Genomic DNA, 16,140 nt, shown 5'->3' with positions numbered 1-16,140 from the left:
ATTTTCAAAATGGGAAATGCGATGTGTCCAGCCACAAAAGTCCAGTTAGGACTGTAAGGAATCTTACAGTTTTTGGTCATGTTTAAGCTGTCTTGTAATCATTGATGTCTCACGCTTTTCAGCTGGTGGTGACAACAGCAGCAATCTTTGTAGCAGACGGGTGTGCGCGCATACATCCCTGGAACGCAGCACAGGACCAAGAGGAAAATATTATACAGAAGTAGTAAAAGATATTAGTTGTCAAGATAACACCAACAAACCAAGAATACTTAGTTGCTGGTAGTTGGAAAACAGGACCCTGTAGCTTTCTTACACCTAGTATTTTTAACACTTAGCCAAAGCTGATAACCTCCTCTGGTGTCATGTGGATACAGGCTTGGTGCAGCATTTAACACGAGCGGGATATTGAGAGCTAGAAAGTTCTGGTGGGGATCAACTGAAGTACCTGGAAGGCAATTCCCCACCCTGTTTGCAATGATACTTTACTCTTCAAAATATTAATTCCTGCACATTTCATCGTGACTCTGACTGCACCGCAATGCCTGGGGTTTGGATGCTTTTTTGTCCAGTGTTGTCCATAGATGTCAGCACCTGTGCTGTTGTGAAACTAATGAGAATGGCAAAAAATAAGCTTTATCACTATGTAGAGTTAGATTGATTATTTTTTACTAGAAATATTAGAGTGATACTCAGTGTTTAACTTTATATCAGAAATTAGCCAAGTGGGTGAATTAGACTACTGTTGTAGACAGCTGTAAATTTGGTCTTTTCTCTTCACAGGAGAATTCTGTTTTGAAAAGGTTTCTGATCCAAAATCTTATATTTGGGGACCTTAAGTTTTATGTAAGGTAGGACTAAGAATGAGGACAGAGAGCTTTTAACTGTCTTCTACAGGAAAAACTAACAGAAACGTAGAAGGTGTAAAGGAACACAGTATCCTTGACTAGTAGTATAAACAGCAACAAAACCATTTTCTTCTGTATCTTCCTAAAATAGAATTAGGAATGAACATGAATTGATGGGAGTTGTGGCTGTCTTACAGAATGGCAATTTGGGGTACAGTGTTTTATAGTTTTTCTGTTTAGCTGTTTTAATATCTAGCATGTAGAGAATTGCATTTATGGAATTCACTAATGCATTTAAGATCATGGGATTGGGCATTCCATCGTTAGAAGTCTAAGGTTTTAAAGGAAGTTTTATATTGGGTTAAATATTATGTTTTAGAAGCCTTCTTTTCACAGTGACTAAGTCTGTGTTCAAAATAAAAAAAAATCTTTTATTCCAGGTACTTTGTGGTTGTTCACATAAATAACAGGTATTCAGCGGATTGGAACCTTATGATACTGGAGTCTGTGTGAAAAAAGACATTTTAAATAAAAATGGATAAATGTTGGAGATCGGGGGGGGGGGGGGGGGGGAAGAGTTCGGTATGCTTTATAGTGTCCTCAGGTACTAGGTACAGAACTAATTTAAAAAAAGTATTCACTTACACTGTTAGTCTTGTACCTTGGTTTCTAGAAAACAGCGGGTCACAAGTTCATAATAAAACTCTGTGAAAAGAAACTAATTTAGGATTATGCAGAAAAAGAAAAGCTCACATGAGGTGCTAAATTCCAATCATGAGGTGCTAAATTCCAATAGAAAACACGATTTTGTGTATCCTATACAAACAATATAACCAAAGGTTTCAGCAGATGAGGGGGCTGTCAAGAAATCCCATTTTGCGGTAGCGGTGGTTTTTTTTACTTAGTGTTGTTTTGTGGGTTTTTGTGTGTGTGTGGTTTGTTTTTTTCTTTTCTTTCTTTACAAGGTTGAATAGAGATGATGACACCAATTTCTCATTTTATAGTGTACCTTATTAGGAATAAAACTACTTAATTTTAACTAAAATGCTGAAATTGGTTTTAAATAGGTAGAGGGCTTCTTAGTACATGTAAAATATAAAGAAAAGAGATCATAGCATGATAAGATATTAAAGAGAAGCTTCATACTGCTTTTTAAAGGGAGATCATTAGAATAGTTAGCATTTTTTTTAAGACCTTTCCCCAAAGGTGATTTTAAAATTTATTTTCCCTCCTTTAGTGAATGCTGTTTATTGAACAGTATTCCAGATAATCTGAACACGGACTGAATAAAATGCCTGTAGTTGTGTTTAGTTATGAACTTAAATTTAATTCACTCCAATCAGAATGTATTTGAAATAAATCCAGTGCTACTAAAGCAGAAGAAAAGCAGATTGCCATAAGAAAAATTAGTTGACGAACTCAGAAAAAGACATCTTCAACAAATTACTGTTGCAGTTACTTTTTGACTGCCAAACAAACTTTTCAGTATGCTATTAAGTGTTGTGTATACATATAATTTTCTTTTTGCTTTGTTGTGGATTAGACCTTTATTACAAAGTATGATTTGTAGCATAATTAATTGGAAATTAAAAGCAAAACCTCAGCTAAAACTAGGAACCTTTTTATAGATACATTTGTATTCCATAACCCATTTTAGAATAATCCTAGGTGAAGGACCTGGAGTTATACTTCAAGGAAAGTGTCATTGTCAAGCTGTGTTCAGATGTCTATAATTTTATGGGAGAAAAAAGAAAAAGCAACTGCTGAATGTAACATTCCTCACATTTAATCTCCAGAGGGAGATTATTTGGGTGGCTGTCGGATTTTGTAAGGTTTTAACAGGATTTATGTTCCACATCTTTAAATCTTTTTGATGATTTTCCTTGATTGCATGCAGAAAACTTTTATAAATCTCCTGTCAAGCACAACTTTTTCCAGTTAATACTTGATTCTCTAAATTTGATCTTACTTACTACATCAGGATATGTGTGCTCATTGCAGAGTGGTCTGATTTTAGGAGCAGCAGCATGGGAAAGTACTGGTTCCAGCATCAGTTTAGGATTGCTATTGAAAAAACTGGTGTTTGTGCAAAACTGCTGACAGTGTGGTGGGTTGACCCCGGCCAGCAGCTAAACACCACTCAGCCACTTGCTCGCTCCCTGCTCCCCCACAGCGGGATGGGAAGAGAACAGTAAGAGCAAAAGCAAGAAAACCCATGGGCTGAGATAAGGACAGTGTAACGGGGAAGGAAAAAGGGGGGTGGGAGATGGGACCAAACCAAGCCACTCATCAGCTTTACACAAGTGGCCTGATGCCCGGCTAATCTCCAAGCAATGGCTGTCTCCCACATCACTACCCTGCCTACCCCTGCTCAAATTTTTATTGCTAAGCATGACATTTTATGGCATGGAATATTTTTTTGGTTCATTTGAGTCCAATTTTGGTCAAATTGAGCTGTTCAAGATGGCATACTCTCCCATCCAAATTATATAGTGTTATTTTATTACCATACTCGGAAGGTAATAAGTTAAGTTCAACCCACTCTCACAGCTCCTGACCATTAAAACTTTTATTTATTCTTAAAGGTGATTAAAATAAGGTAGTCAAAGTGTCTTTTTGACTCCTTTGAAGATATTTTTTTTCTTGCATAACAAAATTTTTTCCACCCTGCACAAACACAATTGTGTAGCTATATATCTAGTAACCAATTTTATCAAATTGTGTAGCTATATATCTAGTAACCAATTTTATCAATAATAGTTTTCTTTGTTAAGGCTGACTGCTACAGTATGTTGCTTTGCATTAATGTAACTTCACCATTCCGTGGAGTTCATTCTAATTTATGCAAGTGGAGTGAGAACAAAGTAGCTTTTTTAAAAAAAGAAAAATAAAAGAAGGCAAATTTATTTCTGAAAATTTATAAATATGCAAACAATACTGCATATTTAATAAACAATCTAAATTTTTTTTAGGTCTGTATTGCAAGAAAAATATTTGAAATAGTAAAAAGAATAGCAACAACTTGTACTATCTTAGTCTGTTTAAGTAGCAGCTATTTTGTGTTTATTAAGCATCTTAGCCTGAAAACTAAGAATTCAGGCATCCTTTAATTGATCACCACCTACTATTTTTATAGATATTGAAGAGATACAGCAGTTTGATTTATATTATATTCCTTTATCTCTGTGCCTATTTTATCTTTTCACAAGGATTAATGACAATTCTATTGCTTTCACTGATGCTGGTGATCAAGTCCTGCATGTTGTTGTGTAACATAGTTTTTGGCAATGATGAATGAGTTGCTCTGCATTCTTATTTTTGTGTTTTTCAGGTTTACATGCTATAAATTTATTTTATGGAATAAGGAATATTTATAAAATGTGTTTCTGATGTGCTGTTTGAGCTGTGTGTCAGTATGTTCACCTTCCTAATGAAATTTGTAAAGTCATTGGTTTGTAAAAGATGTTCCCAGAGGAGATAGGCAGGGAATGATTTAGAAACGTTCAGCTGTCTGGAAATATAGTGGTTTTGTCTGCCTCTTATAAGAAAACGTATTTTTACCTTGTGCTGAAAGAGTTAAAGGGCTCACAGAGCTGTTGTCTCTAGGCTGAGAAGATGCTAGTCTTCAGTTGAAGGTTGGCAGTTGTAAGCTGAAGGTGACATTTTCTTAAGTAACTGTTACGCGATCTTTAAATAAACATTTGACTACAGTAAGTGTTGTTGTCTCAAATACAATAGGTTGTTTTTTTTTTTTAAAAAAAACATTTTGTTTGTTTGTAATTTTTGAATCTACCTTCTAGGTGTATTTTGCATTGAAATGGTCATTCTTCTCCCCAGGGGGTCTTGGAAATCCCCTACAGACTGTTGAGAAAATAGCTTCTGAGGCATCATGCAACTCATTTTCCAACCGGTAGAAAGAAGATTCTCAAAAACCTCTTGTAACAGCATTTCTGTTTGATTGCGTTTGATTCTGCCTTCATTTTCTGAGTAGTAAATGCAATACCTTACAATGGCAGACCGCATTAGTTATTTAAGGAAAAAAACCTTCTCTCACAGTTGGATGCATTAAAAATCAGTTGTATTTTGTACCTCCTAATGGCTAACACAAAATGATTTGCTGACTTCTTTACATTTTGTGGCGTTTTTGTCTGATAAATTGCATAAGTAATTTCTCTTCTTTAGGCTTTTACTCTGAATGACCAAATACACACAAATAGTTGCAATCACCAGTTGTTGATTTCAGTTGTTTTTCACCTTAGATTGTAATTTTTTTTTTAACATTTAAAGCCTCTATGAATAGCTACTGAGTGGTTTTAAAATGTTCTGCTTTTCATGGTGCCTTATAATAATCTTTGATTTATTTTTTTCCTGTTACAATTTAAGAAGTTATACGTTCTCTCTTTAGTGAGAGGGGAAAAAATATCAGCCTTTTGATGAAGGGAGGTTTTTGGCCAAAATTTTCAAAATAGGCAGTAGACAAGCTGCTGTCTTTTCCAAGAAAATTTAAAAATTCACAGTTTAAGGATATATGTACTAAGCCTTTGGTGTATGAAAAATGCCTTCTTATACACTTCTCAGATTGGACATGCAAAGGTGAAGGCATAGAAAACTATCAGTTTATGTTTTTCCTTTAAAAAGAAAAGCCAAAACCAACAAACCCCACTGTTTTAGATTTTACTAAACCTAATAAAAGTTTTAGTCTGCCAGATCTGAAATTACTTCTTTTTTAAGTAATTCAAATCTTATCTATGTTTTCATATAGGAAGCCTCTTTACAAACAAGAAAACTAAAAGTAATTTCAGGAATAATATTTTGTAGTCGCATGGGCATATGTGAAGGAAACGTCTCTATAAATGCTTGCATACTCAAAGAACTGTACTATAAATCAGCTACGGAGTTTTAGTTTTTGACTTGAACTTAAAAAACCTGCAACTTAACCCACTGTAATATTTGCAGGCTATTTATTTGTTAATAACTTATGTTTAAAAATGAAAAGGAGAAGTAGAAAGAATGAAAAGGAAGCTGATAAGTAAGACATGTTAAACTTATCTTGAAATTAAAGTGCTTTTAATGCTTTCACATGGAATTTTTCAGTGTTACATGTTCAAATTCAGTGTAAAAATTTCAGGTTTTCACACAGATTTACATGGAGGAAATAAAATTGGTATAGTTCATGAGCTGTCATGGAAATGTTTTGGTTTGGCAGAGTTTTTTTTGGTAGAAAATACTGTCTTCTGTATGTGTTATTCCTGAATGATCCCAAGAGCAAGCTATAAAAATTCTGTTCTACAGCTCAGTATTGGCATGAAAGATTCAGGCACAGCAAGAATCTTGTTAATTGTTTAAGATTCTGTTCAGTTCATAACAACAAAAAATATCCTGTCTTTCAGCCTTAATCTTTTGTGTTCCATTTTCATTATCTACTAGTATAAAACAAAATTATGGTTTTCCAAGCTGTCTTTATAATGTTAGTTGTTGATGATTAAAGACAGATTTGGTATGATTGCTTGAGAGGTATTTATTATAAACAAACAAAAAAATCAGTCACTTTTCAGCAGGAATGCTGTAAACAGAAGAAATAATGAAATACAAGCACTGCAGAGCTATTTTACCAGTATAAAAATGGCTTAAAAAAAAATACGGGCTGTTAAATGGAAAAGGTTGCTATAGGACTGTGTTGGTGTAACCAAATTGGATTTTTTCTGTAACACAAAATCAGCCTGTTTGCTGGTCCCAGATTTGTTTTGGGATTTTTAGAAGTAATATGCTACTTCTGGAATGTATGTATCAGTTCAAAAACCCCAGGAACCTTCACTTGTGACTTCCAGATTGTTTGACTGTGTGGCACAGTAATGTTTTTCAGGAAAACCATAATTGCCTTACTAGTAGTTAAATGATCTCAGTCACAGTCAAGTGAAATTGCCTGTGTTAGCTGTGGCTATACATTTCAGAAAAGAGTTAAAATCACATCCAGTCATGTATGAATTGTTCTTTTGCAATGGGAAGTGGCTAAGGACAAGAGCATTTCTGTAACCACCAGGTTAGCCTCTAAAATGCACTGCAATCTGAGGCAACCATTGAAAATTGAAATTGCAATGTGAGGAGTGTCTAATTTTACAAAAATGGCTTCCAGGGTGATTGGCCATACTTGCCTTTTCCTGAATAAATTTATATCCAGTATTAATCTGGTAAAATGATTATCTATTTTTTATGAATATAGGGAATAACTGATCTTGTTTTAAATGACACATATGTTATTTTATATATGTGTGTGCGTGTATAATTTGGGTGGTTGGAGAATTCCTGCAGATTCCATAGCTTAATTATATAAATCCTAAAAATTCTATCTATTCCATCTATTTTTCTCTCTGTCTCACAGCCTTTGGTACTTTGTCAATACATTTAGATATCGTTTTTGTCTTTTTTGTGCTGTTATTGTACTATGAAAAATAAATACGTTTGAGACCAAAAAAGATAAATCACAAGAGAAACTGAGAAGGATGAAAATGAAATGAGTTATATATGTGCTAATTAGTCTAAGTAAGACTGGTTTATTATGAAGGTTAATCACATCACTAGAAAATGACAGTTCATTTGACCTGCATGTACAGCGGTCCTTTCTAATACCATCTTTTTTTTATATACTCTTATTTTTACTGCTTATTGCTTCAAAGAAGTTCTTTACCTTAATTTTAATGCTACTCAATTAGTGATACTGAATAAATGTTGCTGGGCACATCTGTTGGCTTTTACATTACCCATCTCAAAATGGATGTATTTCCTATAAAAGTAATTATTGAATACTAAAAAGGTATCATGAGCTTCCAGCTAGATAGACGTTTCTAGAAAAATAAGTGACTGTACAGTTTTACAGTATTACTAATGTAGAAAATTGTCTCAGAAGTGCAGTTCTCATGCAAGTAGACTAATGGATTACACAGGTGAACATTTACAGTGAAACTGAACATTACATTTTAATGTCTAAAATATGTTTATACTCATTGTTTCTTACTTAGTCTAGTTGCACGAGAAAGACTGTATCTTTTTTGATGCAACGTGTATGTTTTTTAAAGCAATTTTTCTGCCTTGCATGTTACCAAAATTAACAAAGTAGTATACCTCAATATTTAATAACATTGCGTAGCTTTCCTTTTAAAAAACAATCAGCAAGGTGTCTTAAAGGAATTATCCTCGTGCAGCTACTGATTTAGTAACCTTTGACGTAAGCAAACGTATTAACTTAAAGTACCGTTTGAAGTGAGCTTGGTTTGAGAGAAAAATTGGTCTTGCAGCTGTATGTTGGGCGTGGGAGCTAAGCAATATATGTTTTTAAATTCAATTGTGTAAAATGCATACTTCATGGAAATAGTGCTGGATATTCTTTTGTTGTCAGCATCGGCAAGAACATCTATATGCTGAGCTAGCAACCCTGAATCAATCATGCTGTGAAATTATTATTTAATAAATTCTATAGGGTTGCGGTTTTGCAGCATGGATTTACTCTGCTGGATTATATTGTTTTCATAGAATCTTTCTGTTCTACTTAGAGTCTTCATGTTGTACAAAAAAGTACTGTGAACCACTGTTTCCCCATAAATAGAGTGGATATTGCCAGGATGGTTTTTTTTTTGTTTTTAAAGCTCTAATGTCATAATTTCAGTTAATATGTAAAAATAACATAACAAAATATGTTTAAAATTCCACATTTTAAGCATGTTTTTTATTGTGAGGCATAGATCATTGATTTATTTGAAATATTTAATGATCAATAAAATGTTTGCATGGCAGTTAAGTATTAAAAATAACTGTTTAACAAAAGTGTGTGTGCAGAATATAAACGCAGGTTTGAGATAAGTTCATACACTAATATGAAAGATGATCCAGTTCCTTAATCACCTTTGTGGTACTGTGTCCATCAGAAGATGGTTTTGGTTTCATTCCTGTGAAATTGCGTTCATGGACATGGAGTGTGATACAAACCAAAGCATGGTAGGAGGAGGATGACAGGGAAATTTGTTACAAAAGTTTGCTTATTATTTGCACTAAGATACTTGATATTAATGAGATTTTAAGTCTTGCCAGACAGTCTGGGGGATCATTTCCAGCATCTACAGAGGACTGGATTTCTAAGGTGTGTCTATACCTAGAACATAAAAGGGATCAGAATCCATTATTAAAGCTCAACCTGGAGGCATTTATATGATCTTGTGTGCTTAACTCATGTTTCTCAGTCATGATGGAGGTGAACGAATGGTTCCAAAAAGCTGCAGCTAAAGTTTCCAGTCTTACTTGCAAGAATAATTTTTGTAACTGATATGATTTTTTTAAAAAATATACATACCATATAATTTACACAAATTTTGGAAGTTGATTTAAAGAATGTATACATGTTTGGGCAGGAATCTGCAACGTGAAATAAAGTCTCCATCAGAGTTGTACAATACATTTTGATTAAAAAATATTTCTATATGTCTATATTTTTAATATATTTTTTCTATATATCTATATTCTGTGCCTGGGTGTTCGACAGACAAAATTGTGACAGTTCTAATTCCCATCTTTGCTTGTATTTTTAAGTGAAATATGAGCATTGGTACAAGTTTTTCTGTGTTTCATGTACAGCAGTTTATTTTGGAAGGTGTAAGGCTAATGGTAATTCTTGCCTAATAGAAGGTTCTGAAATCCAGCAGAAGCTGGAATTTATTTTGAGTCTTGTCATAATTAAAAACAGTTAGCACTGTGTGAATTATGAAATAGAGAGTGACAGGTGTACTTCTTTCCCATGACTGAAAAGGAGCCATGTTATACTGTCAATCCCTGTTATATCCCAGAGGTGTGATTATCTCATTAAAAATAGGTTGCCTGAAATTAACTTACTGTTATTTAAAGTCAGTAGTGTTTTGGGATGCAGATTTTTACCTTTTTTTTTTTTTTTTTTTTTTTTAAGAAGAAAATTCTGTATATTTCATTTTAACCAGTTGGTTTGCAGAGGTTTAATTCTGAGTTTTGAATAGTGAATATGAGTACTTAAATTAGGAGGAAATAGAGAATTTATTGAATTTACAGAATTTATTGAGACTGTTGCAATGTTATTGTATCTAAAACTTGCTGTAAAGTTAAAGCAGGATTTCAAGGTACTCTCTGCATTGGTGACTGTCAGGAAGATTTGAGAGAGGATTAGTGTCATCATAACCTGAAAGTGTTTGAGTGTGGTGCTGCTATGAGTGCTGGAATGTGTCGTACATCAGTAGAATCTGAATCTGATGGACCCTGTAGATAATCATGTCTCTTCTGTAACAATCTTGTACTACTGTTCTTACAGTGGTACTTCACATAAGATACAATGGCATTGGTGAGATTGATTTTCTGTGTTGGTGGTGTGGGTTTTTTTGAGGGTAGGGCCAAAAGCTGACTCTAGATTTCTTTGGGGGAAAAAAAAATAAATATCCTTTGTCCTTTGTTTAAAATAAATAGATATATCTATCAGGTTTAAAGAACCTTTCCCTACTGGCCTTGTAAGTGTTATCTTTCTATTTGTTTCTATCTTTCTGTTAGGGATGCAATACCCCTATTGAAAAGCATAAAGATTGTTTCTGCTTATATTGGATTTCTTTTAACCCAGCAAATCTGTATATGCTTGCTTCATCTTCTAATTTTAAGCCGACTGTCAGTGTCCCAAATAAAATTATTCATGTTAAAAACTGGACATCATTTAAAGCATTGTCCTAATAGAGAATGTTTACTGTTAACCTAACATCCCTCGAGAGACATGACATTGCAAAAGATTCATACTGTGCCTAACTGTACACATGAAAGAGCAGTAGCTATCAAAAAGCCACACTGAAGGACATTGGAACTAAATGGGGGAAAGGGAATCAGTTAAAAGATTCTGAAACTTGGTATAATGCTCGAGTGTGGCAGAAACTGAAACTGTCCTTACTGGCTGAGAATCTCAGTGGGATGACTTGGCTAACTTCGTACACAGCCACAGAAAACACGATATTGTGCCATAACAGTAAGGCACAAAAATGGGATCTCAGAAATTTTCCTTGAGAGTGTCTCAGATATGTTAATTAAGATGGGGTAGACAGTGCCAAAAAATCAAAAGCAATAACGTGATCCTCTCACCACCTAGCATTAAGTAGTCTAAGCTTGGGATTTTCAGTTAGAAATCTCTGCTTACCACCATGCAGTTCTACTTAAACTTAAACCTTTTATTAAATACATAAGGGGGGGGGGGGTGGAGAAAGAAAAAAGATAAAGAAAAAAAGGAAAAGCATTTGAAATGTGAGGTATTAAGTATAGCTTTCATTTTAACTCTTATTTCCTTTTCATTCAGCTTTAGGGAGTTCTTACAAAGAAAAATCATGTTAAGCATTTCTTTAGATCAACATTAAAGATGATAACTGTCCTTTTTTGGAAGGAAAATAAAAAGAGTTATTTAATGCAGGCTTTAGCTGCAGCTGCTTCTGCTGGAACTTAAGCCTTGTTTCTTGACAAAAAATGCATGGGAGTGGAAAGGGGTGGGATGTAAAAAAAAAAAAATAAAAAAAAATGGGAATATATAAGTGGCACCTCTTATATTGACTTCTACCAGCTGAGAATGATTGGTACAAAATATGCTTTTAAAACTGATCCTGAGATTTGGCATATTGCTCCTAGCATTAGACTGCAAAAGATGCTACTGTAGCTACAGTTTTAATGGTATCAGAAGAGAAAACATTCACTGAGAAGGGTTAACCACAGAAAAACAAGTAGAAACTATGAAAGAAAATATGCAAAGAGGAGTATGGAAATACTGAGGTAACAGGAGAATGTAAATCTTCTGTTCCTTTGAAATCAAATGCAACTTTAGGTTTCAGTTCATTAATTTGTAAATATACTTCATACTCAAAGCTCATACTTGTTTTTGTATTATTTGGAAGTAGGCCAATGGAAAAAACCTTCAGCGAGGCACAAAGATAATGGCATCCAAATTTTTTTCCACTGAATGTACTATAATATCGTCCTGCTTTTCCTGTTGCATTTGTTTGATAACATGGATTCACATTTGCTTCAGTAACAGCAGGGATGGCTTATATGTATTTTGCTTTTTGAGTTACTCCCTTCCCGTAGAGGTCCACAGAGTGGTAGGAAATTTGCAAACCTGAGATTATAACATGCTTTCACTGCCATTAAATAAAATTTGTCCATATGTGATTTTTAAAATAATGTAAAAGTTATTAGCTCCTGATGTCCTATTTCAAGGTATTATCCAGGGAACAGTTAAATTACTTGATCAATGAGAGTAATTTATCTTCATTTTTTAACAGAAAAAAACTAGCTGCTGGGCTTGTCAGACCTAGCTTTTTCATTCATGAGGAATCCAGAATACAAGGTTCCGAGTCCTCTGGACTCCTCCTTTCTTCTCCTTTTCCAACCATACTGATCTATAGAAGTTTCATATGTGTCCTGAAAATGCAGGTGAGGTAGAGCAGCCGTGGTGGTGGTTTTGGTGAGAGAGACCAAACTAGGAATGTATCCTTTATTTGTGTGTGTGATGGATACACACATGTCAAAATCTGGAGATGAATCCATGGGAAAATAAATTCCATCTTATGTTTACTTTATTTAATGGTTCTTCAGTATAAATTCAGGAAACTCCAAAGACAGAGTGCAGTGACTAAAACATGATGCAGTTTCGATGTAAGGAGATCCATGGCTGATTGTAGAGGAATTTGTCTGTGGATGGCTGCGTGAGGGAGCACATACTACACTGAAGTGTGCTATATAGGTGCTGCTTTGATTTAGATGTTCCTGTGGACAAATGGTGCTGAAAAGTTTGATTTATTGGTAATTCCATGATCTGGGAATACAAGTCATGTCTGTCCTGCCAAAGGAAATGGTTTTGTCCTTCCACAAAGTATCATATGAGGTTTGTACAACTTGGTGTTTAAATACTTTTACTAAATAAAAGCTACTCATGTAGAGGAAGTTCCACATTCACATTTGTGATCTACTTGCTATTAAATGAGCAATAACTATGGGAGTAATTAATTAAGGTTGGTTGGCAATAACTTCTGTATTGTCAATGTATTCACAGCTTTTAGAAGGTGATTTAGAATTCAGCCTTTTAGCTCCTTTATAACTTTTGTGCTGTCTGGTAATGGCACGTGACTTTTAAGAGCAATTAAACAGAAGCAGAATAAGCTGTAAAAAATATATTCCTTTGTTTTTCACAGAGTTACACAAAGTTAACATTTGAGAAGGGGCTTTTCCAGCTTGAAGTGTCTAAATAATAATTCCATAAATGTAGAAGGGAAAAAATGACTGAATTTAGGAAAACATAACTGATTATATAGTAGCAGCACTTCAATGAACATTTATTGTAGCGTGTCAAGATCAAATAACAAAATAACAAAATTTAGCACTCTCTGGTAACTGTTTTTCGGAAATGTTGTTATAAACTGTATTTTGAAAGAGAGAAAAAGGTCAGATGCTGCATAGAAACTTCTGTTTCTTGCGGGCAGTCTGAACCTCTAGTACCTCCCTATTAAGAATCCCTCCTTCAGCTTCAGCTGGCTATTTAACAAGTTCTCAAGGCTGAACAAACCATTGAGTTCCTGACATTGCAACATTCTGTCAATAATATCTTATGTTTAATTGTGTTTCTAGTCTGGCTGTTATATTAGGCTAGGCCAGAGAGTTCAGGGTATGTGTTTTATGGGACACGGTTACAGAAGCATTCATTGTGTGTTATCCCTTATCAGTAGAATATGAACATTAAAACTCAATCCCTCTGACAAGAATTCAATATTAGGATTATCAAGTGGGAAATAAACTTTTATTATAGACAGCTTGCCACTTAGTACCAGATCTGTTCCCAAGCAGGAGCCCACATATTAAATCTTTTAGTCCTAATTAAAACTTCAGTGAAAATATAATGATTGTCAAGGTAGGTTCAGAATTACTTTGTATCAAAGAAAGACTTTAAGTGTAGCGTGAATATTATCAGGTAGTTATTCCAGAATGATGTGAGAACTTAGTGACATGTGTACCAGACCAAGGTTATTAAGTTTTGTGTGCTTGGTTGGAAAAAGGGGAGGACTGCCTAAGCAAGATGGTAATTCATATAAGCATGGGAAGAAAAAGCAAAAAGTTCAAGAATTGGGAACATTAATGTTTGTTTTGAGGTGAGAATCAATAAGGGAGCAGGTGTGGCAGTGAGCAGGCCACTGTGAAGAGATTTACTTCAGCCACTGAGTTTAGAAAGGAGTGGAGTGGTCATGATGTCTCTGTGACTCTTCTCCAGTTCAGATTTCAAGAGCTTTAAAGGTGCCTATGTTTGCTTCTAAAATATTCTTGTTGACTATAATTACAGTATTAACTCTGCCTTTGTTCAAGTGATTTCAAAGCTTTCTTTTTGTTCACTTTTCTTAAAAGCAAGCGTTCCAATTATATCAGACATTTTACCAAACATCTGCAATAATATATTCTTTAAGTAGACATTTGAAACTAGTGTAATTTTGCCATTGTATTGTTAATAATTGCATTGTTAATAATTTTCTGTATCACGTATTGGAATGGTAGACCTTAATGGCTGTTCTCAGACTGCTATTGTTTAATGTGTGGAGGAGAGCTGCCTCACATGCATAGCTCTTAATAGAGAACAACCATAGTTCTTAACAGACAGATGCCTAGTTTTTAACTCTACAGAAAATAAACTAAATGATGCATTGGAGAAATGTTCTTCAAAGAAACTTATAACTGAATAGCATTTTTTTATTTATACACCTTGAAGGAATTGTTATTAGGATGAAGTATTAAAATCTATGAAAATTCCTGTGGTTATAAAGTAAAATATGGGTGAAGAAATCTCACTTTTCCTATTTGATTTTACAGCTTGCACGTGCAGTGGACATGCAAATATTTGTCATATGCAAACAGGAAAATGTTTCTGCACAACTAAAGGAATCAAAGGAGACCAGTGTCAACTGTGAGTATAAAGAAAATGTAGCCCAAAGGTAGCCCAAAGTTATTGCAGTTCATGCCTAGCGTATACTCACTTTTTTCCTGTTTGTGTTTTGCTTTTGTTGTTGGTTTTTGTGATTGACCCTGATAATGTTGTAGTTATGTGTCTAATGTTCCCTAAACTTCCTGGGAAATGTCAACAGTACATGGTATTTTGTAAAAGAATTATTTCACAAACACTAGTAATATTTTTCAGACTGTACAGACTTAATTTTTTTTTTTTTTTAAAAAGTAACTGGAGAATTACCTGTAGTTGTCTTCCTTTTTTTAGGATTTATTTAAATTATTGTAAGTAAAAAAAATTGCAAAATTTGTAATTGGTAATTATATTCAGTGCATTTGTCACATATCTTGATCAGAATCTACAGTGGTTAGATTTTTAGAGTTTTGGAAACATGTTAAGCTGGGCAGTGGCTTACACATTTTCCTGTATAGAACAGAAGAATGCGTAAACCTGTTATGGAAAGTGCAAGTATTTTACTGGAATACCTTACTGTGTTTTTCTTTTAGAGGAAGAGCTTGCAACTTAAGATAGAGGATAACAAACAGGAGGACTAAGAACAAAGAACTAATGAAGTGGTGTAACTTGTCAAGTAGTAGAAATAACATATTGAAGTTAACTATAGTCTTATATTTCAAGATGTTTCTTTCAGTTCTTTCTATCCTGTACACTGCATTACCCAATAGGAACCTTATTCCTTTCATGATTGTAGCTACGTTAAATAGTATCTGGCTCCAAAATTGTCTTAGCAATGTTGGTTGGAGCTGGGAAAAGGTATAAAACCAGCTTGTTCCTTTCCAGCAGGGAGAGGTGCCAGAAGGTGATGTTCTGACTGCCACAGGGCATATTCCTTCACTGGATTTGTAGATTCACCTTTGATGTGTTTAATGAACTGGGCTGAATCCTGCCCTTAATGCTTTTCTTGTTAAATAATCAAGGTAGAGAAATATCTGATGCAGAGGATATGTGTATATTGGTGAGAAAGGGCTGTGCTGGTCAGTGTACTGGTTCAGCGGTACCTCTGGGACTATTTGGCTAGCTAATTGGAGATGGTCAGGATGAGATGGGAAACCAAGATTTAGGACCAAATGATGGATTTTTATCACAACAAAAGCTGAAGAGTGCTAATGCCTTTAACTCTGAATTAAGTCTTCACTGAGAAGTTTTTGCCTTTTCTTGTGTCCAAACACTTAATCAGTTCTAGATGTTAATGAGTGGTTTGATTACCAGTGTGCTATGGACATATGTTGATGCCATTCTGCCTATTTACAAAGAAGGGGGGGA

General features: G+C 34.4%; 1 protein-coding gene across 2 annotated transcripts in view; it reads left to right on the top strand.

Annotated features, from left to right (window-relative positions):
• The window catches only part of ATRNL1 (attractin like 1), a 525,452-nt gene that overhangs the window by 158,179 nt on the left and 351,133 nt on the right, over positions 1 to 16,140 (top strand). For both annotated transcript variants that reach the window (XM_027812182.2, XM_005443870.3), the window contains exon 20: positions 14,727 to 14,820. In XM_027812182.2, the coding sequence (XP_027667983.2) occupies positions 14,727 to 14,820 (94 nt within the window). The remainder of the gene's footprint in view (positions 1 to 14,726; positions 14,821 to 16,140) is intronic.

Source organism: Falco cherrug, chromosome 9 (genome assembly GCF_023634085.1).
Source record: "Falco cherrug isolate bFalChe1 chromosome 9, bFalChe1.pri, whole genome shotgun sequence".
In the NCBI taxonomy this organism is placed as follows: domain Eukaryota; kingdom Metazoa; phylum Chordata; class Aves; order Falconiformes; family Falconidae; genus Falco; species Falco cherrug.
This window is presented reverse-complemented; position numbering and strand designations above follow the sequence as displayed.